This window comes from Nelumbo nucifera, chromosome 1 (assembly GCF_055504915.1).
Source record: "Nelumbo nucifera cultivar China Antique chromosome 1, China Antique-T2T, whole genome shotgun sequence".
NCBI classification, from domain to species: domain Eukaryota; kingdom Viridiplantae; phylum Streptophyta; class Magnoliopsida; order Proteales; family Nelumbonaceae; genus Nelumbo; species Nelumbo nucifera.
Window position 1 is genome coordinate 149,143,173 of NC_142649.1, and position 26,384 is coordinate 149,169,556.

The following is a 26,384-nucleotide window of genomic DNA, read 5'->3' on the forward strand; positions in this document are numbered from 1 at the left end:
TAGGTTTCAAGAATAACGGAGTCCAGGTTTAACGGACGTTGGTAAAACCCGCCCAAATCCCAATCCCCTTTCTTGTTTGTCTGGACTCGAAAATCCTGCTCCCCTAACTTTCCTTCGCTCTCTAGCTCCCTGCCTTCTCTCTCCTCTCAGTTCTTACAACCCATCACCGTCCAGCGTCCACCGTTACTGGTGCGCCCTCGGAACTCTCTGTCTCTCTCCTGTTTCTTCTCTCTTCCTTGGAATCGGCAACCCAACCTTCCATCTAGTGCCGCCACTGCAAAGATATACACAGGGATGCTCCCTGCAAAATGATTTTTCGTATTCCTCAATAGATTCAGTTGATCCAAGATTCGTATACCTCTAATCTTATGTGGAATCTCACCAGGTAACTCACTCCTATTCTGATCAATGAATGCTAGCAGCTTGCATTGGTTGATCTCTAAGGTGATTGGGGTTGAGAACTTGTTTTTGCTAAAATCCATCTTGTTTCAATCTTTACTATCTCAGTTGTATTGCTACCTGAAAAAAAATTTCCTGTCAAGGAGTTTTTGCTTGCCAAATAAGCTTTTGATGGATCGTGGAAGAGAGATCCCATCAACTGTTTGTTATATAAATTGCTCTGCTCGAGGTTTTCAACTTGAATTTCTACCTAGGCAAGCATGGAGCCAAAAGGATTGTGCCACTAAGAAATTTCTCTCATACTTGAATCCAACACATGATCAACTTTCTAGCAATTCTGTAATGGGATTAAACAAAAGCGTTATCTAAAGCGATCTTTGTTGTACTGGTTCGGGTGGCGGCTGAAGGAGAACGGAGGGGGAGAGAGAGAATCTCAAGAGAGAGAGAAATAACAGGGAAGAGAGAGAAACATTGCTCGTCGTCAGCCGCTGCTGGTTGCGATGGATCGGACGGCAGTGTTGGGTTGGAGAATGGAGAGAGAGAGGTGGGAACTGGGAAGTGAAAACGATTGAGGGGAGAATGAAGGCGGGATTAATAGACTTCAAATTTTTTTTTGGAGTCCAGACTCCCGTTAATCGTTTGGACTCCGTTAAGCTGTGATTAATAAGATGGAATGACGTGGCATTTTTTTATGGTTGCAGAAATTTTTCTGCAACCCGCATGCAGACGATGTGAACTCGGTGTAGACACTTCAAATTTAGGTATTTTATATGGTCCAGAGTTTGCATCCTCAAGTTGCTGGAGTTTCAAAAGGCCTCTGCTCTGCATGCAAAAAGCTGTAAATTTCATTTCAAACCAATTTCAATCCATCTAATTTTCTTATTTGGAACAATAGTACTAACAAAAAAAACCAAAAATGTTGCCTAGGTTTTACTTGAGGAGAAGACTCTGCTCCAACACCAATGGTCGCATTGCCTTCCCTTAATGCACTTTTCCAATCACCAACCTTCCTGTCATCAACACATTTGCTCAGATGTCTCTCCATAGCCTGCAACTTTTGCAACTCAGTAGGATCTGGTTGCTATCCAAGGAAATATAGATGTTTCCGTGTAATTTCAACCTGGCCTAATCTATATAAAAATCAGGTTGAGAAAATGTCACCCAACCCCAATCAAATCTGATTGCTAAGTGGCATTTAAAAGGGAAGTGTGGAAAATCAATGCTGAACCTAGATTAGGGTAACTCGCCAGCGCAAAACATCCTGGCCGGATGGTTGCAGAGCTCGCGTTCCTTTATTTCTTCTCCTACAACTGGTCTTTCCCCAAATCTCAATCGATTATCAGTTTTTTTTTCTCTTCTACTCGTTTAAACTAAAGAAAACGAAAAAGAATTTCAAAAACCTGAAAAAGAAAATAAAGGTCAAGTAACGACGATTTATAGAAACCACCTGGCTTGATAAAGATGGTGAAAAAGGTAATATCGTCATTTAACGGAGTCGGAGATGAACACTGATTCGGAAATGGAGTCGGAGATGTAGACGAATCAGTTAACGGAGACAGAATTGGAAACAGTGGAAATGTATACTGATGAAGGGAAATTTGGCCCGACCTTGCAATCGCCCGACACGTGGCAAAGGCAAGCAACTCGGGACAGTAGAGCGCCCGAAGCGAATATCGGAAGCAAGTCCAAGCTCACTAGCGAGCCCGAACTCCAGACCGCTCTACTGAGTCCGAGCTCCCTACCAAGAGTCCGAGCTCCCTATTAGGAGCCCGAGCTCCCTGTTAAGAGCGAGCTCCCTGTTAAGGGTCCGAGCTCCCTAAATAAGAACCCGAGCTCCCTACTGGGAGCCCGAGCTCCCTACTGGGAGCCCGAGCTCCCTACTGAGTCCGAACTCCCTATTAAGAGCAAGCTCCCTACTGGGAGTCCGAGAGCAAGCTCCCTACTGAGAACCCGAGCTCCCTGCAAGGAGCATGAACTATACTGGGCCCAAAGCCTCACAAAAGCTAACCTGAGCTGGCCCATGGCAGCTCGGAACCCTCCAAACCGAACTCAAGACACCTTGCTCGCCACTCCAACACTTCGCTTCCGAAACACCAGGCTGACCAAACGTACTCGACACCAAGGACGTCCGTATCCAAGGGCGGCGCACCTGACTGATTTGGGATCCGACACCTGACAGCCGCACTTCAAACGGCCTCCTGCTACCGCTACCTGCAACCGTCGTCACTAGCCGCAGAGACGGCTCCGACAAAAGGAGCAGTGGCGGTTCTGTCCGGCCAGAGGAAATGACATCCAAACTGGCAGGGGTTCAGAAGTAATCATGCCCGATCTGACGGAAGCCTGAAAGTGAGTGCGCGAGGTGGTTATAAAAGGCTCCTACTCCGGGTTCTCCCCGGAGTTTCTCTTCTCCTTCCGTTTCAGGTCCCCGTTACTCAGTTCAGAGGCAAGATCGTTGACAGCCAAGACAGGCCAGATTGTGCATCATCAATTGGCACCGTCTGTGGGAACGCTTCAAAAGGCCTCCCTCCAAAACTTTCATACCCTTTTCTTCTTCTTTGAAAAACTCAATACTCATGGCCTCATCCAGCAACGCCGGACGCGGCACAGAGACAAACACCACCGGGGAACAGCCCCAAGTTCCCGTGGTGTGTGTTGGGCAGTTCACCATCCCCCTCTCGGTGGATGGAATACCCAATCTAACTACGCCACAAGCAGTGGCGCCTATAAGCCTACCAGCCGCAAACATCCCCTTCCCTCTTCCCATCAAGACTACCTTCACTGAACCAACCGCCGTCCCCCTGGCAGCCAGCCAAAATCGGTTGGATGACCTAATGTAGTGCATGCGGGCAATGCAAGCCCAGATGCAACAGTTCCAGCAACACCAGCTTCACCAGCACCAAGTGTTGCACAACCTCTCCCAGTACCACTATCAACAGCAGTTCCCCCAACTGACACCGAACCAACCACTACTTCCACCTCGCCACCCTGCCCCGAAGCCAGTCAAAGCCTCTCTGCAGGATGAGCGCCTCCACCAAGGAAAGGCCTCTAGGCCCCAGAATCCCCCAAACAACCAGGCCTTGTCCCCAGGCCGGAGAGAAAGAAAAGTCATCCCCACCTCGCGGCTCGCAGGCGGATCGGGAACCTCGCCCGCGAGATCGGCACCTCGGGGCTCCAAACTGGAGTCCCCACTGGTGGAAAACCGATTCGGTGCACTGGCAGCAGCGGACTACCAGCACTCCGGGCCCATCGAGCTCGGTAACACGGAGGCCAGCAGCGCCAGTACAAGGCCCACTCAGTAGCGAAGGCGCCGTCGAGGTCGACGAACCGCCACCCGCGTCCTGTCAGAGCTCAGAGGCAAAGGCGAGACGAGCTCGGACGAGGTAGGAGTTGCCCCGATTCTCTCAGTTCCTTCCCCCCTCGCATCAGAACTCCTAGCAGTCCCCTTGCCTAGAGATTTCAAGCTCCCGCCCCTAGACAAGTATGACGGGTCATTCGACCCCAACGACCACGTGGACGCTTTCCAGTCCCAAATGCACCTCGCCAGAGCCAGCGAATCATGCATGTGCGTGGCTTTCACCACCACCCTCAAGGGGGTAGCCCGCACTTGGTACAGGAACCTGGCCCCGGGATCGATAAAGTGTTGGGCTCAGTTCGTGCAGGTCTTCACTGCACACTTTGTCACCAGCAAACAGTGCCCCAGAGCAGAGGAAAGCATCTTCGGGGTAGTCCAAAGGGAAGGAGAACCCATACGGGGCTACATCAAACGATTCAATGAGGCATGCTTACAGATACCGCGGTTAGACCCCGCGGTGCAGCTCGCCGCAGCAAAAAGAGGGGTGACTCACAAGGAATTCAAGTGGCACATGGTAGCTAACCAGCCCGCGACCGTGGCCGAGTTCCTCAAGCTCGCGGACAAGTTCATGAGGACTGAGGAGGAAATCAATCAAAGAACCGAGGGCGGAAACGAGAAAAGAAAGAGGGACGGCGAGCCCTCTAGCTCGGCCGACCGAAAAAACCCGGCCCGGGACCCAAAACCGAACTAGTCGTTCCGAGCTCCCCTGCCAGTTCGGACGGATTACACGCCACTGAACACGAGGTGGATCAAGATCCTAATGACGATCAAGGACGCCCCATACGTGAAATGGCCACCTCGCCTAAAGGGAAATCCGAACGAAAGAAACAAGAATTTGTATTGTAGTTTCCATAGGGACCATGGTCACAGTACCGAGCAGTGCAATAACCTCCAAGACGAGATAGAGGGGCTCATCCGTCGTGGATACTTAAGAAACTTTGTACAGCACAACAATAATAGCAATAAAGCAGATCAGCCAGGCGAGCACTTAAAGGACGCCCCCGAAACTAGCAGCAGGCCTGCCGAACCGATGCAGCGACAGCCTCCGGCAGAAAGGCCAGTTCGGGGAACCATCCATGTAATTGTGGGAGGTTCGGTGGTAGCGGGATGCACATCGGCGGCAGCCTGGACTTCAGTTCGCGAAGCAGTCCTCGAGGAGCAGAACCCTCCGAAAAGGCCAAAGACCGAAGAGCCAATCCTCTTCACAGAAGACGACGCGCGAGGAGTTCGCTACCCCCACGATGACGCGCTTGTCATTAAACTAAGGATCAGCGACTTCGAGGTTAGGCGCGTACTCGTAGATTCGGGCAGCTCGGCGGACATCCTCTTCAAATCAGCGTTTGATCGGCTACAGCTGCCAAGGAGCGAACTAAAGCTCACAAGCACTCCTCTGGTGGGCTTCAGCGGGGAGGAAGTCAGGCCCCTTGGAAAAATAACGGTGCCCATGGAAGTCGGCACGTGGCCTTGTGCGGTCAGACTCAACCACGACTTCCTGGTGGTCGTGACCCCCTCCCCATACAATGCCATAATAGGGCGGCCAATCACGCATATCCTGCGGGCGGTGGTCTCCACCTACTATTTGGCCATGAAATTCCCTACGGACTTCGGTGTGGGGGTAGTGCGGGGCGACCAGCTCGAGTCCTGCAAGTGCTACGTTGCCGCCCTAAAGGGAAAGACCAAGGCGGCCGGCGACCTCGATCTGGAGCGGCCCGCGGAGCAAGGCGAAGAACGAGCCTCGCCCACAGAAGAAACAGTCGCGATCCCGACCTTGCCTACGGACCCAGCTCGCGCACTCCAAATCGGTGCTTCTGTCAAAGAACCCCTACGGACCGAACTGGTAAGTTATTTACTCCAAAATTTAGATATTTTTGCATGGTCCGCGGCCGATATGCCCGGTATTGACCCTGGTCTTATAACTCACAAACTTAACACTGACCCTTTAGTCAGACCCGTTAGACAGAAGAAACGGAACTTAGCCCCAGAGCGCTGGAAAGCGGTCGACGAAGAAGTCGAGAAGCTCCTCGCGGCAGACTTCATAAGGGAAGTCCATTACCCGAGCTGGGTGGCCAACCCTGTGCTGGTGAAAAAGGCGAACGGCAAGTGGCGCATGTGCGTCGACTACACCGACCTGAACCGAGCTTGCCCGAAAGACTGCTTCCCCCTTCCTAGGATCGACCGCCTAGTGGACGCGACCTCGGGACATGAATTGCTAAGCTTCCTGGATGCCTACTCAGGCTACAACCAAATCCGGATGGACCAATCCGACGAGGAAAAAACCAGCTTCATAACCGAGTTCGGTCTATACTGTTACAAGGTCATGCCCTTCGGGTTAAAAAACGCCGGGGCGACCTTCCAAAGACTTGTAAATAGGCTGTTTCGGCCCCTGATCAACACAAAGATAGAGTGCTATCTAGACGACATGGTCGTCAAAACACAGTTTTCACAAGAATTAATACAAGACTTAGATTCTGTCTTCCAAATCCTGCGTCAGTATAACATGAAATTGAACCCCAACAAATGTGTCTTTGGCGTCACATCGGGCAAATTCCTGGGCTACGTTGTCAATCGATGCGGCATCGAGGCCAACCCGGACAAAATAAAAACCATCCTAGATATGAGACCACCTCGGAAAATAAAAGAAGTCCAGAGGCTAAACAGCCGCATGGCCGCTCTAAGCCGCTTCATGTCCAAGTCGGCAGATCGCTACCTACCCTTCTTCAAAGCAATCAAAGGCAAAGGGTTCGAATGGACCCAAGACTGTCAGCTCGCGTTTGACGAGCTAAAAGGCTACCTCGCCAGTGTGTCAACCTTAGCTCGGCCCGAGGAAGGCGAAGTCTTAGAACTGTACCTCTCGGCTAGCGACGAGGTGGTCAGTTCGGTACTAGTAAAGGAAGCAGACCGGGTCCAACGACCCATATATTATGTTAGTAAAATCTTGCAGGGAGCAGAGACAAGGTACCCGCAGATAGAAAAGCTAGCGTATGCCCTGGTGGTAGCAGCACGGAAACTCCGCCCGTACTTCCAGGCTCACACCGTCATCGTCCTGACCAACAAACCTCTGAGACAAGTTTTACTCAAACCCGAGGTTTCCGGCCGGCTGACGAAGTGAGCCATCGAACTCAGCGAGTACGATCTCCAGTACAAGCCAAGAACTGCCATTAAGGCCCAAGCCTTGGCAGATTTTATCGCAGAATGCACGTTTAGCCTCAAAGCCCCTGAGCCGGTCGAGCCCGAGATCCCCAGTTCGGGCGAACTCGGAGCTCCCAAGCCAAACGAGTCCGAACCCCGTGAAGTAGCAACCAGTGTGGCATCCCTCCTGGTTAGACCAAGCGCGAACTGGGATGAGGAGCCCTGGATCCTTCACGTAGATGGCTCCTCGAACCAACAAGGCAGCGGGGCTGGAATAGTGCTACGCGGCCCGAGCGGAACAAAACTGGAATACGCACTACGCTTTGAGTTCGCGGCATCCAACAACGAGGCGGAGTACGAGGCACTGATTGCCGGGCTAAACCTAGCGCACAAGGTCGGAGCAAAGCACAGTTATCTGTAGTGATTCCCAGCTCGTGGTCAACCAAGTTACAAGCGAGTACGAAGCACGCGAGCTCACTATGATTGCGTACTTGGCAAAAGTAAAGGAAGCTCTGATCAACTTCCAGTCACACTTCATCAAGCAAATCCTGAGGTCAGAGAACGCTGAGGCTGACGCCTTGTCCCGACTAGCAAGCACGAGCCACAGCGCTAGGAGAACCGTGTACGTAGAGGACTTACCTCGGCCCAGCATTCTCGATGGGGCAGAAGAGGTCGCTCCTGTCACTGAAGCAGAGCCGAGCTGGATTGACCCACTCGCGAGCTTCCTGCTAGACGGAACCCTCCCCACGGACCGCAACGCAGCCAAGAGGGTGCAGCGCCAGGCAGTCAAATACGTCATGATAGACGAACGGTTGTACCGACGATCCTACACACTCCCCTACCTGCGATGCTTACGCCCGGCCGAAGCCGAGTTGGTACTTCGCGACACCCATGAAGGCTTGTGCGGCAGACACCTGGGGGGCAGAGCACTCGCCCAAAAAGCACTTCGACAAGGATACTACTGGCCAACGATGAAGACAGAGGCAATCGAGCTCGTCAGAAAATGCGACAAGTGCCAGAAGCATGCCAGCATCCACCATCAGCCCGCTGCCGACCTCAAATACCTCACCAGCCCATGGCCCTTCGCCTAATGGGGCATCGACCTCTTGGGGCCATTCCCACCAGCAACAGGCGGGAGAAAATTCCTAGTGGTGGCAGTAGATTACTTCACAAAGTGGATAGAAGCTGAACCCCTGGCAATAGTTACAGCCCGAAACATACAAAACTTCTTTTAGAAGAACATTGTATGTCGCTTCGAGCTACCTCAGGTACTGATCTCCGACAACGGCAAACAGTTCGAAGATATCAAGTTCCAAGAATGGTGCCGAAGTATGGGAATTAGTCAGAACTTCACATCGGTCGCACACCCGTAGGCAAATGGCCAAACAGAAGTAATGAATAGAGCCATCCTCCGCGGACTGAAAGCGCGATTGGACCGAGCCAAAGGTTTGTGGGCAAACGAACTACCAAGTGTTCTATGGGCACACCGAACCATGGAAAAAACCGCCACAGGTGAGACCCCCTTTAACCTCACATATGGCACCGAGGCAGTAATCCCGGCGGAAATCGAAGTACCTACGTTGCGACTAGAAGCGTACGACGAACAAACAAACGAGGGCGAGTTACGCACCAACCTCGACCTACTGGACGAAGTGAGAGACCTCGCGCACATCCGAACTGCGGCCTACCAACAAAAGGTAGCTCGATATTATAACGCGCGAGTAAAAAAGAGGAACTTCCGCGTCGGCGACCTGGTTCTCCGTAAGGTCATGGTGCCTGAACCCGGCGTAGGGAAACTTGGACCAAACTAGGAAGGACCCTACAGAGTAAAAAAAACACTCGGTGGGGGAGCATACGAGCTCGGAACCCTAGAAGGAAAACAAGTACCCCGAGCATGGAACGTTGTCAACTTAAGAAGGTACTACCTATAGGCCACCAAGGCAAGTACCCCGAAGCCATTTCATGTCAGAAAATGAACTGAAGGACCGAAATGGTCAGTTCGGCAAAAAACATAGCTCGAAGACAGGACAGCCAGTACATGAACAAAAAGCCATTTCATTTCAGAATAGATGTGTACATTCGAAAAAAAAAATGTGTACATTTCATTTCACAAGCCAGGGGCTACTTCATCGTTATCAGAAGCCACTTCAACAACACCCGAAGGACCTGCCTCCCCCTCGGAGTCCGGTTCGGCATCCGCAGCATTAGCCATTTCTTGAGTAATGCGCAAAGTGGATATGGCGCTAGTGTCGAGCTTGGGGTACGAATTCTGGATCATCCACCGGCTTAGCTTGAAACCCCTCCTGTAGGAGTCTACCATCAGATCATCGAAATCCGGCGAAGCAATGTAATCGCTGACAGCCTTCTTCTTCGCGTCGACGATGCCTTGAGAGAAGATCTGAGTCCTCTCCCTGATATCCTCCTGAAGATACTCGACCTGGTGCTCCAGGTCCAGCTTTATTTCCGCCATACGCTTCACCACCACTCCCATGGCCTCGGCATCCCTCTGAGACCTTGCCTGCCTAGACCGCGCAAAGCGAGCAGCAGCCTCAGCAGTACGAGCATTCTCCTCGGCAGCTCGCGCCTGCCTCGAGCATCTCTCCACCTGGTTCGCCAAGGCGTGAATGGAAGAGGTCACCTATCAAAGGAAAACGGTATCAAAGGAATGAATAGAAAAATAAAAGCCGAACTCTAAAGAAGGGAGCACTTACCACCATGGCATGAGTAACAGCACGGCAGGCCACTTGGTGCAGAGGGAGCTCGGTCCACGCCGCAACTTCCTCAGGAAACATCGCCTCCTTACTCCGTTGAAGAGCATGAACAGGCGACAGCACGCTCCTGAAGTCCCCTGGGGCCTCCGAGCCCGACGGCCCAGCTCGCGTATGGGCAGACTCGGAGTAAGCGGGAGCTCCCGTGTGTGTGGTTTCGGCATAAGGAGCCCCCACCGGCTCCTGCATAGGAGGAACCATCTCGGGCTCCTCTGCCGGATAGTCCGGCACCTCGGGCTCCGCACCCTGGGATGGCTCAGCGCGAGCTCGCTTAGCCACCCGTTTTCTCCTCTTCATGCCCTGGAACAAGTGCCCACCTCGGGTCCCTCGAGAGTCCATCGTACCTGCGAAAAGGAGCTCGGCATCAGTAAGACGTAAAAGAAGAGCAAGAGAGGATCACTAGGGAAAGAACCTACCCGAACTCAGGCCCGCAGCAATAAGCTTGGCCTCCGTCAGATACCGTTGACAATCCAGCCCAAGCCGCGCCCATTGCCGGAGGCCCTTCGCCGTCTCCTTATCAAGTGTGACGCCGGAGTCGGGGGCGGCCATCCCCCAGCCGGTCTGAAACGGCCACCCAAGCGCACTTCGCACCCCGAAATAGTCCCGCTTCCACGCCGGGACCTTATTAGGGAGTCCGTGTAAGAGCTTGAAGCCCGGGCAAGGAGACAGGTAGTATGCCCGCCTACGCCCAGGAAGGGGACCCGCTTGTTTTTTCAGCATTAAAATAGAGGAGAAAACTTCCAGATCCAAAGGAAAGTTCTCATCACAAAATAAGGAGATCGTCCCCACTAAATTTCTAATGGAGTTCGGGTGAAGCTGGCCGATCGTCACACCGAAGTGGTTTAGAACCTCGACGAGAAGAGGATGAAAGGGCAGTCGCAGCCCCGCAGCAAGCTGTTCCCGGAAAATCACGATCTCATTAGGACCATGTTCCCAAGGGAAGCTACCCGTAGGTATGAAGTAACCGTGCTCCCCGGGCAAGTCGTAGTAGTCTATGAGGGATTGAAGCCCCTCAGGCATCATAGTTGAAGGGCCGAACTGATCTACAATTCGGCCACGACGGGATGTGGACGCCGACCTACCCGAAGCACCTCGGGCTATAGGCTCGACCCCTTCCTCAGGACCCACATCGGGCTCACTTGAACTATCGGGGGACGCAAACTGGTTCGTAGAACCTACTTCAGACCCGCTTGAATAGTCTGAACCCTCCGAACTAGACATCGGGAAACGGAACGGTATTCCAAAAGCACTCACCCGGAAAGAAGACTGAAGCAGACCACGAAAGCTCGAACAAGCAAGGAACCTGGGACGCGAGCTGAAAAGCCTGGACGCGAACTGAAACTTAGGCACGAGCTCAAGATGTACAACAGTAGCAAGGACGCCCCCCCCCCCGCACGCTATTTATATCCACAGCGGCCGGAAAGCGACGGCCCAGATCGAAGCCAATCCAACGGCCCACAGCCGTGCTAAACCGAACGTCTTCCGAGACCAATCAGCGCAATCTTTCTGAAACAAACGGAGCGTCGCGCACGTCCTGTCAGAGGACGGGTGTCAGCACGCACCTTCCCGAAACTGACGGGGTGTCGGCGCACGTCTCCTCGCAATAAAAGCGTCTGTAGCCCAACTCTCGAACGACTGCCGTCACGTCTCCCAAACGCGCGCCCTTTTTTGAAAGTCAAATTAAATCGAGCGCCCTCAGCACGGACCAAAACCCTCCTGCTACCTTACGAACTCCCCGCGCCAAGACCGGACCCTTGTCGTAGGGAGTGGGGGGCAATTGATGAAGGGAAATTTGGCCCGACCTCGCAATCGCCCGACACGTGGCAAAGGCAAGCAACTCGGGACAGTAGAGCGCCCGAAGCGAACATCGGAAGCAAGTCCAAGATCACTAGCGAGCCCGAACTCCAGACCGCTCTACTGAGTCCGAGCTCCCTACCAAGAGTCCGAGCTCCCTACTAGGAGCCCGAGCTCCCTGTTAAGGGTCCGAGCTGCCTAAATAAGAACCCGAGCTCCCTACTGGGAGCCCAAGCTCCCTACTAAGTCCGAACTCCCTATTAAGAGCAAGCTCCCTACTGGGAGTCCGAGAGCAAGCTCCCTACTGAGAACCCGAGCTCCCTACAAGGAGCATGAACTATACTGGGCCCCAAGCCTCACAAAAGCTAACCCGAGCTGGCCCATGGCAGCTCGAAACCCTCCAAACCGAACTCAAGACACCTCGCTCGCCACTCCAACACTTCGCTTCCGAAACACCAGGCTGACCAAATGTACCCGACACCAAGGACGTCCGTATCCAAGGGCGGCGCACCTGACTGATTTGGGATCCGACGCCTGACAGCCGCACTTCAAACGTCCTCCTGCTACCGCCACCTTCAACCGTCGTCACTAGCCGCAGAGACGGCTCCGACAAAAGGAGCAGTGGCGGTTCTGTCCGGCCAGAGGAAATGACATCCGAACTGGCAGGGGTTCAAAAGTAATCATGCCCGATCTGACGGAAGCCTGAAAGTGAGTGCGCGAGGTGGTTATAAAAGGCTCCTACCCCCCAGGAACGAGGTATGCTAACTTTTGCGCTATCTGGTTTATCTTGCCTTTGAAGGATTCTAACTTGAGCTTCAGAGTCTTTATGCCGGGTTCTCCCTGGAGTTTCTCTTCTCCTTCCGTTTCAGGTCCCCGTTACTCAGTTCAGAGGCAAGATCGTTGACAGCCAAGACCGGCCAGATTGTGCATCATCATATATAAAGTCAGAGACAAAGATAGGAGACAGAGACGGAGTTGGAGACCAAGACCTAAAATAAAGTGGAACCATAAAAGGGTATATTAGGAATTTTAAAAAATATATCAGTCATGTGATGTTGCATGTGACATTAAGAGAGGTATTAGATGATTGTTAGAAAAGTTGGGAGTACTTTAACACAATATGTAAATTGTAAAGGTAGAGTTAGTTAATTAGCTAAACCATAAGGGTAGTTTAAGAAATTTGTCAACATGAAAAATAATTAAATAAATCCCCTTTTGTTTATTTGAGTGGCAAGTAAATAATTCAACCATCAACATCAAATGGACCAACCAATGTTCTCATAGTTAAATAATAAAAGTTACAAAAAAAAGTGAAAAATTTAGCCACATTACTAATATCATCTATTTATCATATCAAATAAAAGTGTTTTTTTTCAATGGAGATGAAATACAAGATTTAAAACTAACCTCAAAACGAAACCATTTTTTTATTCAAGTGGTGGGTCAATGGTTCAACCTTTCAGGTCAAATGGATCGACCAATCCATGATATCATAAATAAATGATAAAATTTTAAAAAAGATAGGGATACAAAAGTTATTAAAACATAAAATTTTTGTAAAAAAAAAACATTTGGGTGCATAAGTGTGATAGATAAGAGTTATTTTTAGACAAGCATATAAAAATTAGATGGGCTTAACTCACACTCGAATCGACCTACCTCATAATTTTAAATAAGCTAGCTTTGAGTTTTGGTCCTTGACTTGGGGGCCTAGGCTCAAAAGTTTAGGCTTTTTTATTTTTTCGGGTTGGGCTAAGATTGTCCCTTAGGTAACTAAAGTCAAGCCTAATTATACATATAATCATAAATACACACATTTAATACCAATTTTTGTCGTGGGGCCAATTGATAGACCCAAGTCCAAGGCTAACCCAAGTGCATCAAATTTCAATGCAAGTTGAAGGTTGGGCCCAAGTTGAATAGATTAAGCTTGACTTTGGTTTGAAGCCTTAGGTCTAATGCATAAGGTTAAGCCTGGGTTAAGGTTAAATTCAGCCCAACCTATTTGACTTGCACCATAATGGTCAATCGTTTGGGTAAGTAAGGTAACAAGTGATGTTATAATTAAATAATAAAAATTTAAAAATAGATAAAAATACAAAATTAAAAACTACATAAAATTTATAGAAAACTTTGAGATATCTAATATATTATAAGCTTATCACATCAAGAAAAAATAAGTTCGATAAACAATAATTATTTTTAGAATTAATTATGTAAATGGAATAAAAAATTTAAAGTTGCCCAACAATGAGTTGCTTTTTATTTCAAGTCAAATTGGCTAGCACCTGGTATCATAATTATATATTAAAAACTCAAAAAATAGATAAAAATAAAATATAGAAAACACAAAAAAATTGTATATAAACAAAAATAAATATATTTATCATATTAAACAAAAATGCTCCTAACACTATCCCAATAGACCACCAAAAAATGCTCCTATTGGGATAGTGTTGGGAGCATTTTGTTGGTAGCAAATCCCTATCTCCTTTTATTAAAACACTTGTATAGTTTTATGGATTTATTAAAACCTACCCTATATTTTGCATTTTACTAAAACACCTCCTACATAGTTTGCAATCGATTTACTTAATTGGCCTTCCATTATATGATAATGGAAAATGACAATTTTAACACTAATGTTCATTTGAATAAATTTAATCTAGAGAAAATATAGATAAAAATGCCAGTTTTGCCCCAAGTAAGATATGAACAACCACCTTATTTGTCTCTATTTGGTCAAATTTGTTTTTTGCATGAAAAAGTGTTAGGGGTACTTTTGAAATAAACAATCATGGGTCTATGCCCTTGAAAATTTTCCACTCAGTTTAGGTAATCATGTTACTATTTTTAGATGGCAAAACAAACACTTCTTAGTAAAAGGTTGATTAAGTAAATAGCTTACAAACTATAGGGGTGTTTTAGTAAATGAAAACTATAGAATAAGTTTAAGTAAATTCATAAAACTACAGGGGGTATTCTAGTAAATGACCCTATTTATTATTTCCTACAGAAATTTTTATATTTTTAATATTTAATTAATGACATCGAGGGTTGAAAATTTTGATCCAAAAGGTTGAATTATTGACCCACCATCGAACAAGAAAATAATTCAATTTTTGGGTGGATTTTTTAATTTTATGTTTTACTTTTATCATCAACAAAAATAATTCTTATTTATCACACTTATTTTTTTTATAATGTGATAAATATATGATATTAGAGATTTGATTTAATGTTTTCTACAAAATTTTTTACAATTTTTATATTTTTTTACATTTTTTATCTTTTTAACTTGTATTATTTAATTATGAATCAAGGGACAACACATTTGACCCAAAAGGTTGAACTATTGGCCTTTCACCAAACAAGAAAACAATATCACTTTTAGGTTAATTTTAAATTTGTATTTCATTTTAACCATCAATAAAAACAAAATTTCTTTAATATGATTAATATAAAATATTAGAAATGTATCAAATTTTTTCTACAAATTTTATAATTTTTTGTTTTTATTTTTACTTTCATTATTTAATTATGATATCAAGGGTTGACACATTTAACCTAAAAGAGTGAAAGGTTGAACTATGGACCAACCACCAAACAAGAAAAAAGTTTCATTTTCACTTGGTTCTAAATTCTATACTTCATTTCTATCACTAACAAAAACAATTTTTTTGTTTATTACTCATTTTCCTTTAATATATGATATTAGTGAATTTCTATATTTCTTATATTTTTATGTTATTTAAATTTTATTATTTAACTTTAGCACAGAGGGTTGACACACTTGACCCAAAAGGTTGAATTGTTGGTCCACCACCAAATAGGAAAACAATTTCATCTTTAGGTCAAGTTTAAAATTTGTATTCCATTTCTAACATCAATAACAAGGGTAAACTACAAAGACCCCCTTGTACTGTGAGGCTAGTGTAAATTAGGAGTGGATTCGAGTTGAGCCGAGCTTGGCTCACCAAGATAGTATGAGGCTTGAGCTCAAGCTCGAGCTCAGTTCAAGCTAAAGACTTGAGCTCAAGTTTGGCTCGAGTCAAAAGTTCATAAGCTTGAGCTCGACTATGAGTCAAATGCTTTATAAAAGTAAAAAGTTATATATAAAAAATTATTTTTTATTTGATATTTAAAAAATTAATAACTATAATAATTAGTTATTATTATTATATATAAAAATAAAAATATTATATATGTATGTATGTATGTATGTATGTATGTATGTATGTATGTACGTATGCATGTCTGTGTATGTATGTATGTATGTATGTATGTATGTATGTATGTATGTATGTATGTATGTATGTATGTATGTATGTATGTATGTATGTATGTATGTATGTATGTATGTAGAAGCTCGATTAGGCTCGCAAGCCTCACAAGTTGAGCTTTATTAGGCTCGAGCTTGGCTCGATTAGAAAATGAACCTATAAAAATATTAAACTAAGCTAAGCCGAGCTCAGGGACAGAGCTAGAATTTTTGAGCTTGAATAATTCATGAAAAACTTGGCTCGTTGCCACCCCTAATGCAAATTACCTCATTGAACATTCATTTGAGACAAAGACCCTTTCAACTTTCACTTTACAATAAATACCTCTTGGTTGTTAGGTTGGATGACATAATGCGTTAGATAACAAAATGCTCCCCATGCCTTGGGAAATACTTTTTATCGTCTTATTGGTAAAGCAGCTCTCTATTATGTTGTCGCTAGGGAAGGAAAAAATCTCCAGCGAAGAAAAATCTCCTTGGAATCTGTTATGCTGTCGCCATAGAAGAAATAATTTGTTGTTTCTTCTTTGTTGTCAAAGAAGAACAAACTAAAGCTTATAGTTGCATCTCCATTGCCTCTCACCGGAAAATGTATACAACTAAAAGATAGCATGGGTTCTGAGGTCAGAGAATAAATCAATAAAATAGCAAAAGAAGTTGAGTAGAAAAGAAACAAGCCATTAAAGAGCACAAATTAGTAGAATAAGATCTCAAGGCTTTCTAAGTGAAAGGGTACAATCATCCAAATAAATAAGAAAATCATAGTTTTGGCTATAGAAAGCTTTAAACAACCTAATGAGGATCTTTTTTGAAATTGACTAACAAAACCCTAATGGAATGGGAATATTTATTGTAAAGTGAATGTTCAAGGGGGGCTTTTATCGCAGATGATAGTTCAGGAGGTATTGTCACTAACCTCATAGAAAATATTAGAGATGTGCCAAATTATCTCTTTCTCTCTCTCTCTTATATATATAAAATTTATGCATTTATGTCTATTTAAAAACTTTATCATTTAACTATGACATCATGGGTTGACCCATTTGACTCGAATGATTTAATTGTTTACTAACCACCAATCAGAAAAATGGTTCCATTTTTTAGTCAATTTAAAAAACATTGATTTTATATTGTTAAAAGTATTAGAACAAGATCTAATTGATAGAACTTATTGGCAAAAAATGCTTAAATATAGGATTTAGTGAGAAAAAGAGAGATGATAACGATGATGATGAGAATGAATGGGGTGAAAAGTAGTAATTTAAAATACATTTTTGCCCTCACAATTAAAAGCGGATCAAATTCAAAGTAGTGGTGTTTTAGTCAAGAACAAACTTTAATAAAGATAATGAGAGTTAATACCTTAAATATAAAACTTAATAAGAGAAAAGGTAAAACCCATTAATTTGTGCCAATGCCACATTGCTTGAGAAAAATGCATGGCCTAAGATAAGATTATTTCAAGACAACAATATGTATAATAGTAAGAACATTGATAATAGCTATAATAATAAAAACAATTATGGTAATAACAATCTACATTGGTACAAAAAGCAATAACAATCTATATTTGTAGTACTATCAAAACTGCAAATGGGTCTCACATTTTTGGACTTTTTGATTAACTAAAATACCCCTATATATAACACTTTTTTCTTACTTCTCATTCTTTTCATTAAACCCTATATTTAAAACATTTTTATTTATCACTATTCAATTCCACTAATTTCCAATAAAATTTACTAGTTAAATCTCTCATAATTCTAATGGTATAAAACTGACTTAGAAATAAAACCATTTTTTCATCTAGAGGTTCAACATATGAATATCAACTCATGAAGACAATAATTATATGAAAAAATTAAAAGTAGATAAAAGTACAAAACATTATAGAGGAATTTAAGGAATTTATAGGAATTTTAGAAGACGCTCAACCTAATGAGAAGAAATTTCAATTCATAGAGGCCTTGTTCGTTTCACGGATTTTGGAATGGGGAAAAATCGTCCAATGGGATTTTGATTCCCATTGACCAACTCTCCCATGTTCTTTTTCAAGATTTAGGTAGGACCCATAGTAAAATGCCTTTCCCTTGGGTATCACTTACTTGGGAAAGTGTTACCCTTCTCTCACTTGGAAAGTTAAAGTGAAGAATAAATGCACAAAATATAATATATCAAAAATGCCCATTAAAAAAATATAATTCAAAAAGCATGGACCTTGACCTAAGGGTACAAATGACAAGACAGAAAAATTAACCACTTGCCTAGGAAAGTGGGTGAGGCAAAAGAACACAAGGAAGTTGAAAAGTCACATTTACTCAGATAAATTTAACAAAAAAAACATGGGTAAATACACTTACCTAGGTAAATGTTTCCTAGGAAGCACTTACCCGGGTAAATGACCTCTTTCTAAATGAACAAGGCCTAAGTATTAACACTTTCTCCAAACGATTGACTGGTTACCCGTGCCTGAAACACAATCTTCATGTTGTATTCCAATTCCATTAGGCTGTTTGGTTGCAGTGCAATTTTATTTGCACTAGTACAAATGCATGAGAGTGCAAATTAAAAAAAAATGCAAATTCTTGTTTTGGGTTTTATTTTATTCTGCTTCATGTCTTAATTTACTTCATTTGTAATGCAATCAAACAAAATAAGCTAAAATTTGAAACAAAAATAGGTCAAAATTTACACTCAAATCATTTGCACTGCCATAGTGCAAATTTAATTGCATTGCAACCAAATGTAGCCTTAGGGATTATCCTAATAACCGATGCGAAGAGCATTAATGGCTTAACGCCCAATGACACCAAATTATCTCCGGTGATAATTGATAACCTAACATGGTTTTTAAAACCGACCTGGTGACCAAACCGGTCAAGGTCCAGTTACCGGTTCGAACAGTCCGACCGTTCAACCCAAATGATAGGCCCATTCTGACAAAAAAAAATAAAAAAATTTAAAAAATTTGAAAAACGGTCAAAACCATTCGAATGGTTTGAACAGTTAACCGACTGGTCCAGCGGTTTGTTGACCAAAATCAACGATTTTGGGGAAAAACGGAACCGGTTAGGTGATCGGTTCCCGTTTTTCCGGTCCGGTTTTGAAAACCATGCTTATTTATTTATTTGATGGCATAGATAACCCACCTCTCTTAAGCAGTTAATATATGATGTAAGTATGTAAGACATTTAACTATATGCGCAAACCATTAAGATACAGTGTTGTAGTTGTAGTATAAATCTGATAAAGGTCATCACTAGTTACAAGATTTGATTAAAGAAAAAAAGAAAGAGGTCTGGATACAACTATGAATACATCGATTTGAAGCCTTCTGCTAAAGCAACCACCTTAGTAGACAACTTTGGTTGTAGTTTCGACACAGCTTCACGAATGTCCTATAATTGACAAAAGCATCTGTTAGATTTTTTCATGGAAGAGCAAGGTGGAAAATTCGTCCAGTCCTATGCTAAAAGCACAGAGTGTTAGTTTCATGGAGCTACACCATTCAAAAAGACCCACTTCCTGAGATTCCAATTACCAATCCTCTCGAATGAAAGCAACCACCCAAACTTTCGTTACAGATTGGGGGCAACAAATACGCCCAATAGACATTTGCGAAAGTTTGGGAACATCTGATCAGGTTGACAATTGGACATGGGATCCATCAAAATGGTGGGCCATTCCTTTGCATATGACTGACTATACAGGGTATGTCACAGCCAATGCATTGGCATAATATCAACAACTAAGAAAGGAAACCTAGATTTCTCCATCTGAAAAAGGCAATAGTTATTGAGGACTTGGTTCATTACCTCAATTTTGTACCGGGAAGAGAAGTGAGTGAGCAAAATTACTTTGTTCCGGATCCATTGAGCATTTTCAATAATCTACATCATTAACAACCCCATGTTTCAGAATAACAGAAAAACTAACATGATGAAAAAAGTTGCGGTTAGATGGGTTCTGCAATTAGAAGTTCTCCAACTTGAACAGAAAAAAATGGCATTGAGCTGCTCTTCCTTCTATTATGCACACGGCACACATTTTGGGGTTGAGACTGAGTGACCAACCATAAGGTAGATATGGTGACTAAGAACTCAGGGTTGACAATTCTTTTTATAACCCCTTAAATCATGGGGTCTCAAACAACTTTTCTGTGTGCCACATGCTGGAGGAGTCCAGAAGACACCACCTTCCAGTCTTCCACAAGTTTTCTCTCCAGTTTATAGGTCCATAAAATGCACCTGTATGAAGGCAGGCTAATCAAGTAAATGCATAAAAAAAGATAATTAAAGTTCTTTTCATTCAATGTTTCATGGACCTCAAACAAGTGAGTATGGCCATGCTGTCGTGCATGCTCAATGCTGATCTCTTCATCTAGGAAAGTTGCCTGTCAAAAGATAAGCACCATCATAAAAAATGTGGATTGAGTAGCACCAATTGAAAAAAAAAAAAATAGTGTATTGAGTAGTTCATCAATGGGAAATAACAAGTTTGAATTCAGACATCTCAAAGACACTGGCTTGATCACATATTAGATGCATTCCTAGACTTTAGATAGATAGCAGCTCATTTTACGGTCTATTTCCTTCTACTCAACTGGTTTCCATGGACTTTGTAACCTTCATAACACCATCTTATTCCAAGCAGAACCATCTAAATACATGAAATAAACTGTAAAGCTCAATGGAATTTTAGCTTTCTTGTGTTCAGCTTCTGAAACACTGTTTCATGCTGAAATGTTTACAAATCTGTAAGTAATGCATGTAGAATTTTGATCTGACAAAAACTTGGGAGCACCCAATACCCTGTCCTGTGGGAAGTTCATATAGTCTATCAATGGAAAGCTGTTTACATAGCACATATGCAAGATTGTAACTTAATATCATAAAACAATTATATGACTATTACATGAATTACCTTCTTATGGTTGACTGCAAGAAGTATAGCAATACTCCACAGTACTAAAATTAAATTTGGATATACTCTTGGTGTAACTTTTTACTAAAGTCAGTATCCATAAATACCTGCTTTTAAGGTGTACAGCCCAGAACATAATTGATAGCTGCACATGTGGTTTTACATATTAATACTGAATTAACCATACTTTCACCAAGTTACATTGCATAGATGAGGTAGACATCTGCTATTCCCCATCAATATTCTAATGCATTAAACAGAATGCAACTTGATATTTAGGTAAGACTAGCTTGAGCCACCATAGGAGCTTGTTGTGATCTTCTGGACCTTTTCCAAGTCTTTTACTGATTGACCACATTAATGTGCCCCTTGTTCCTACATGAATGGAACTGCACAATTGCAATGCTTATGTTCTAGCTAGTTTTGTCTTTTCAGGTGTATATTTATGGTTGTCAAATTGAACTCTTTGCCCAAGAAGATTATATATAGTTTTGCAGGAAAAAGAAAAATAACAAAGCTGCCAAGCTGCTACCTCAGTTATAAGAATTTTTGCTCTCAGGGCATCAGCATTTCGAGGTTCAAGCATAAAATCAGATGTCGTATCACCCGTAAATGCCACCTCTGGAGACAGTATGATGTCTGTAATCTAACAAGGAAGTTCAAAGTCAAATAAGTCATAAAGCCACATGATTAAACCCTAACAAATTATCCCTTTCTATCCTTCAATATAAAGCAAAATAGGTTGGTTCAGTGCTAAAGTTTGTAAAATTACAGACCTCAACACCAGAGTTTTTCAACTTCTCAATTTGTTTTCCTTTTAAATGAGCATACTTCTTCTTCAGCTTCTTCCTAATTGAGTATATGACATATCCCTGAACAGGCCAACAAATTGCATAGTGGATTCAGGGCCAATCCCAGGTTTAAACACTTGGTAAATAGTAAAAACCATATGGTATAAATTCCAAACCAAAGTTTAATCTAATTGAAGAAATTACCTGGCTGGGTATGACATGGTGTGTTCTAAATGGTCTTACAACAAGATCGTTCCGTAATTCATATGTTTCCCCTGAAGTTGAACTGTAAAATGAAGCTTGAGAATGAAAAGACACAGGAAATACAAACCAATAAAAAGAACCACATACCCACATCCAACGCCACCAAATCGAGTTTCAACTCCACTTGACTCATGGCCCTGTGAATGTCAAATAGCTTCTCCACGTCCTCTTTTATACATGGAGGCACAAATACTGTGGGAGGCTTCAAGCTATAGAGGCCACGAGTAGCAACATACATTGGAAGCCCGCCCTGCAGTGAATTTGATGTAAAACCCATTAGATTTTCAACTTGAACTGAACCACAACAGAATAAAGAGATATTTAGGAACTTGGTTTAATCCGAAATCCAAAGAATATATGAAAGTTAGCACATGCATATCTGTAAAAATTTACATGAAGAAAGGTGAAAAAGCTTACAATATGATCAAGATGAGCGTGGGTTATAAAGAGGAAATCCTGATGAACAGCCCTGGAAGGGCACCTTCCAATGTCAAAAGCGGCGTTTAATCTGGGAATTACGATACACGTCTCGTGCCCTCCAACAGAAATCCCCTCGATTAAGTACCCCTCAAGGTCGACGCCTCTGCGGTTAACCTCAGATCTAGCCTTTCTGTATTCCTCTTCTTCAATTGCTCTGTCGATAGCAGAGAGGAAGCCAGAACCTTTGAAGGCACACAAACCCCGGCCATGACCACTTACTGAAATTTTCTGGCCTAATCTTTGAAACGAAGGGAAAGGGAATTTGCGGGAGGGTTCTGATGCGGGTTCGTGCAGTGGCAGTAGCGAAGGCATGTTTGAGGTCGCAATGCTCAAAGAAAACCGCATTTTCTTTTTCTAGATAAGGTTTTACACTAAAAAAGACCGAATAAAACAGAACCACGGAGAAGTAGAGATTAGAGAGAGTTGCAGTTACAGACTTACAGTGTATGGCGTGTAAGGAGGTTGTGTGCGCGGAAGAAGGTGAGGTTTTGAAAGACAGGAACAGTTCCAGACTTCCCGAGTTACTGTCATCAATGGAGTTAGAAGTTAGAACCACGGAATCCTTGCAATATAAGCACTCGGGCAGGTGTGTTTTTGTAAATTGCAAGAAAATATCAATTTTTATTTTTTAAAGGTCATTTACTAAAACACCCCTAAGTTTCATACGTTTATTAAAACCTATACGTTTTACTAAAATTCTCCCTATAATTTCCAACTATTTACTTAATCCACTTCTGTCCATAATCTTTTATATTAGTGATGGAAATTTCAGCTTAGTACCCTATAGTTTGGGTTTAGTGCCATTTTGGTCTCTAAATTTTAAAATGCAATAATTTAGTACTTGAATTTTCAAAACGTGTTAATCTAGTATTTACCATTAACCTGCCATTAAGTGCTATATGAAAAGACACAAATATCCTTCGAGTGTCATCTAATTCTCTTTATCAATCATCTAAATATTGATAAAAAATGAACAGTCTCAAATCCTTGTTTCTTCTGTTCAAGAAAGTTGGGGTCACCAGAATGCACACTGAGACGTAACCCCAACTTTCTTGAATAGAAGAGGCAAGGATTTGAGACTATTCATTTTTATCAACTTGTGGATGGTTGATAAAGAAAATTAGATGACACTCAAATGGCATTTGTGTATTTTCAAATGTCACTTAACGGTTGGTTGATAGATACTGAATTGATACATTTTGAAAGTTCGAATACTGAATTGTCACGTTTTAAAGTTCAAAGACCAAAGTGGCACTAGGCCCAAATAAGGTCAAAATTATCAATTTTCACTTCAATCTAATGAAAGGTTGATTAAGTAAATCCATTGTGAAATGTATAAGGTGTTTTTAGTAAAGACCCTTTTTAAATTAAAAATGAGGGCCTCTCTCTCTCCTTCCCATTTTACAACTCGTCTCAAATCTACCGAGTATCTGAGAGATCTCAGATTTGAGATCTGAGAGATACTCAGATCCACCGTCGTTGGTCAGAGCAAGGGTTTGTAAACCCTTATAGAGAGAAAGGGTCGGAGCAAGGGTGGCCTCGGCTCCTCCTTTCTCGTTCTAGCAGTCACCCTCTTCTCCCTTTCTCTCTCTTCCTCTCCTTTCTTTCTCACTTCTGTCAATCCGACAAGTTTTGCTCTACCATTTTCAGGGAAAAGCAATCTGTCTCTTGGTGGCTTTATCGCTGCATCCCGTGTGGTAAAAAAAACAAATATTCACATCTCTTACATTCATCTACTATTTAATGGCGAAATTGCTTACCATGAGAACATACCCCAGCTTAATCTTTTCCTCATGGCGCATAGTCTTTGCATTGACAGTAGCTACTGATTGAGCAGCAACGACGACACCTCCCGATGATATAGTATCCCCCTATGGCTATCAATTCTAGTGCATGGATTGCAGCAACGTCATTCTTATCGACCGGAATACCTCCCATTGTTACCGCCGTTGCTTTGAGTGCTTCCCCAATTGTTTTTGGGTCACGTTTGAATTGCCCCACCACCTGTAAGAGTAGCTTCTACTTGTTATTGGATCAAGTACAAAGACGTATTCTTAGTTTCTAGGGAACTTGTAGCCGAACCCGTCTCACCTCAAGATGTAGCCAAGGTGTAGGTACTTGGTCAAACCCAAAAAGGCAAACCGGCCTCTATAATGCTGACGCAGCGTAGAAGCACTAAATCGGGCTGGCTATGCAAGCACCGGGTGAACACCTGCTTCGTAGTGAAGTTATACATGAACCTCTTAGAGGAGAGAGAAAAGTTGGTGAAAACTAAATTGTCTTTATTAGCTTGGAAAGAACAATATTTATAATACATCTGGAAATTGTAGAATAAGTAGGAAAGAAAATTTGTAGTTGATTTAAACATCTCAATCTTGTAGATAGGATCAAACTCTCTTTGATGTTGCCTTGCTTGGATCGAAATCTTCCACCGTCCGATCTCCCTGGATCTTATTCATGCATGGGTTATCTTAATCTTGGTATGAATCTTGGATTATCTTGAACTCTTGGTTTCTTGAATTCTTGATTGATCTTGAATTCTTGAATTATCTTGGACTCTTGAATTCTTGACTTATCTTGAATTCTTGCTTCCTATAGACTGTCGCCCATATGATGAAATGGGCCTCCATCAAATGCAATCAGTGGTGGCACACAATGAGAGAGTTGGTCATGTTGGTCACCATGATGCCACTAATATCACCGCTAATCCTCTGTAATGCAGACTGTGTTGGAGGTTTGCTTCCAAAAAATGGTGACTCAATAACTCAGTTGCAAAATTTGAGAGGGTGTTGCTTACGGGTTGAGCTTAAAGTGGCCACTTGGCGTGCTGCTCATCACTAACTCACGGTCCCTCTCCCATCCGTGGTGCCCTGAGCTCCGATTTGAAACTCTGTAGCATCATTGACTTACGAACCGGCTGATGAACGGAGAAGCCAAATGGAATTTCCAACAAACCATTCTAACAAGACAGGGGAAAACATTTCGGTGATACAAGAGCCTTCCCATGCCTCCGATTACGGAAGCATGTGTTGCCCAAGACCCAACCTTGGAGTTCGGAAAAGAGGAGACTGGGCCTAATCTGGAACCGCAGCTCCCCCTCTACCTCCCTCGTTCCTCCTATCAAGTATCAACAACAAGATCAACACCATAGTCATCGCCCACATACCCACTTCACTCCTCTTATCCTTTGAATCACCCACCTCTCTCTTTCTCTCCGATTCACGACATCTTTTCTCCCTTAATTATTCTTCAAATTCCGACCTCCTCCACCTCCCTTTCATGAGAAAATAACATGAAATGGACACCATCATTATCCAGCACGAGCAGTGGACAACTGAAGAGATTGTCTCTCAGATTTATCAGTGGTGGACAGTGTATGATTGAAGAGATGACAGACGTGAATGCGACCGATAGAAAATAGAGATGGAAACGGAGGCAGAGACAGGGCAGTAATTTGCTTTCTATTCTTGAAAATTTAAAAAAGAATAATAGGCAAAATAGTCTTTTCAAAATAGTAGGAATATAATTAATCAATTTCTTAAACCTATAGTTTAAGAAATTTGCCCTTTTATTTATTACATTTTTTTTGGTAAAACAGGAATTAAGTTTCCGTAGATCAAAATACATATGGGAATTACAACCACCAAATAGGGTTGTTCACGGTCGGGTTACTGATATTTTTCCAACCGACCTGATTTGGTCGGGTTACTTGAAATTGAAACTGAAACCGACCTGATTGGTTTGAGTCGGTTTGGATCGGTTTTGGCTCTACTTAGTGGTGACTTAGTTGTTGTTCAAGTGTTCATTTCTAGCTCTACATTCCCAAAGGAAATCATCATTTCCTTAACGTTTTGTGGCCCATCCATGAATCCAGTTGTGGAGGAAGCAGAGTTTGAGAGACAACTTAGTTAAGTAGGTTGTAACTACTAACTAAGAACTAACTACTAAGTCGGTTCGGTTTGGGTCGGTTTTGGCTTTTACACATAAAAACCAAAACCGAACCGAATCATCGGTTTATGATTTTTTATAACCCAAAACCAACCGGTACTGAAGAAAACCCGACCGATTCGGGTTGGGTCGGTCCAGATTGGTCGGTTTAGTTGGATTGGATCTTCTTACATAACAGCCCTACCACCAAAATTTGTCCATACCTCTTTATCGGGGCAAGAAGGACTAGCTTGATAGTGAGAAAACATGTTCTG

The 26,384-nt window shown here is 43.3% G+C and overlaps 1 protein-coding gene across 2 annotated transcripts; it reads right to left on the reverse strand.

Annotated features, from left to right (window-relative positions):
- Nucleotides 1–18,894: 18,894 nt before the first annotated feature.
- On the reverse strand, nucleotides 18,895–22,750 carry CPZ (Metallo-hydrolase/oxidoreductase superfamily protein). 2 transcript variants are annotated; one of them, XM_010271796.3, is made up of 8 exons: nucleotides 22,120–22,750; nucleotides 21,790–21,952; nucleotides 21,643–21,713; nucleotides 21,424–21,519; nucleotides 21,180–21,293; nucleotides 20,049–20,117; nucleotides 19,540–19,614; nucleotides 18,895–19,122 (listed from the first exon to the last, which is right to left on the reverse strand). In XM_010271796.3, the coding sequence occupies exons 1-8, from the start codon at nucleotides 22,525–22,527 to the stop codon at nucleotides 19,033–19,035; spliced, it is 1,086 nt and encodes a 361-aa protein (XP_010270098.1). In that variant the 5' UTR covers nucleotides 22,528–22,750; the 3' UTR covers nucleotides 18,895–19,032. The 2 variants fall into 2 exon arrangements, with proteins under 2 accessions (XP_010270098.1, XP_088750790.1); XM_088894664.1 differs by lacking the exons at nucleotides 18,895–19,122; nucleotides 19,540–19,614 and adding an exon at nucleotides 19,808–19,971.
- Nucleotides 22,751–26,384: the final 3,634 nt, after the last annotated feature.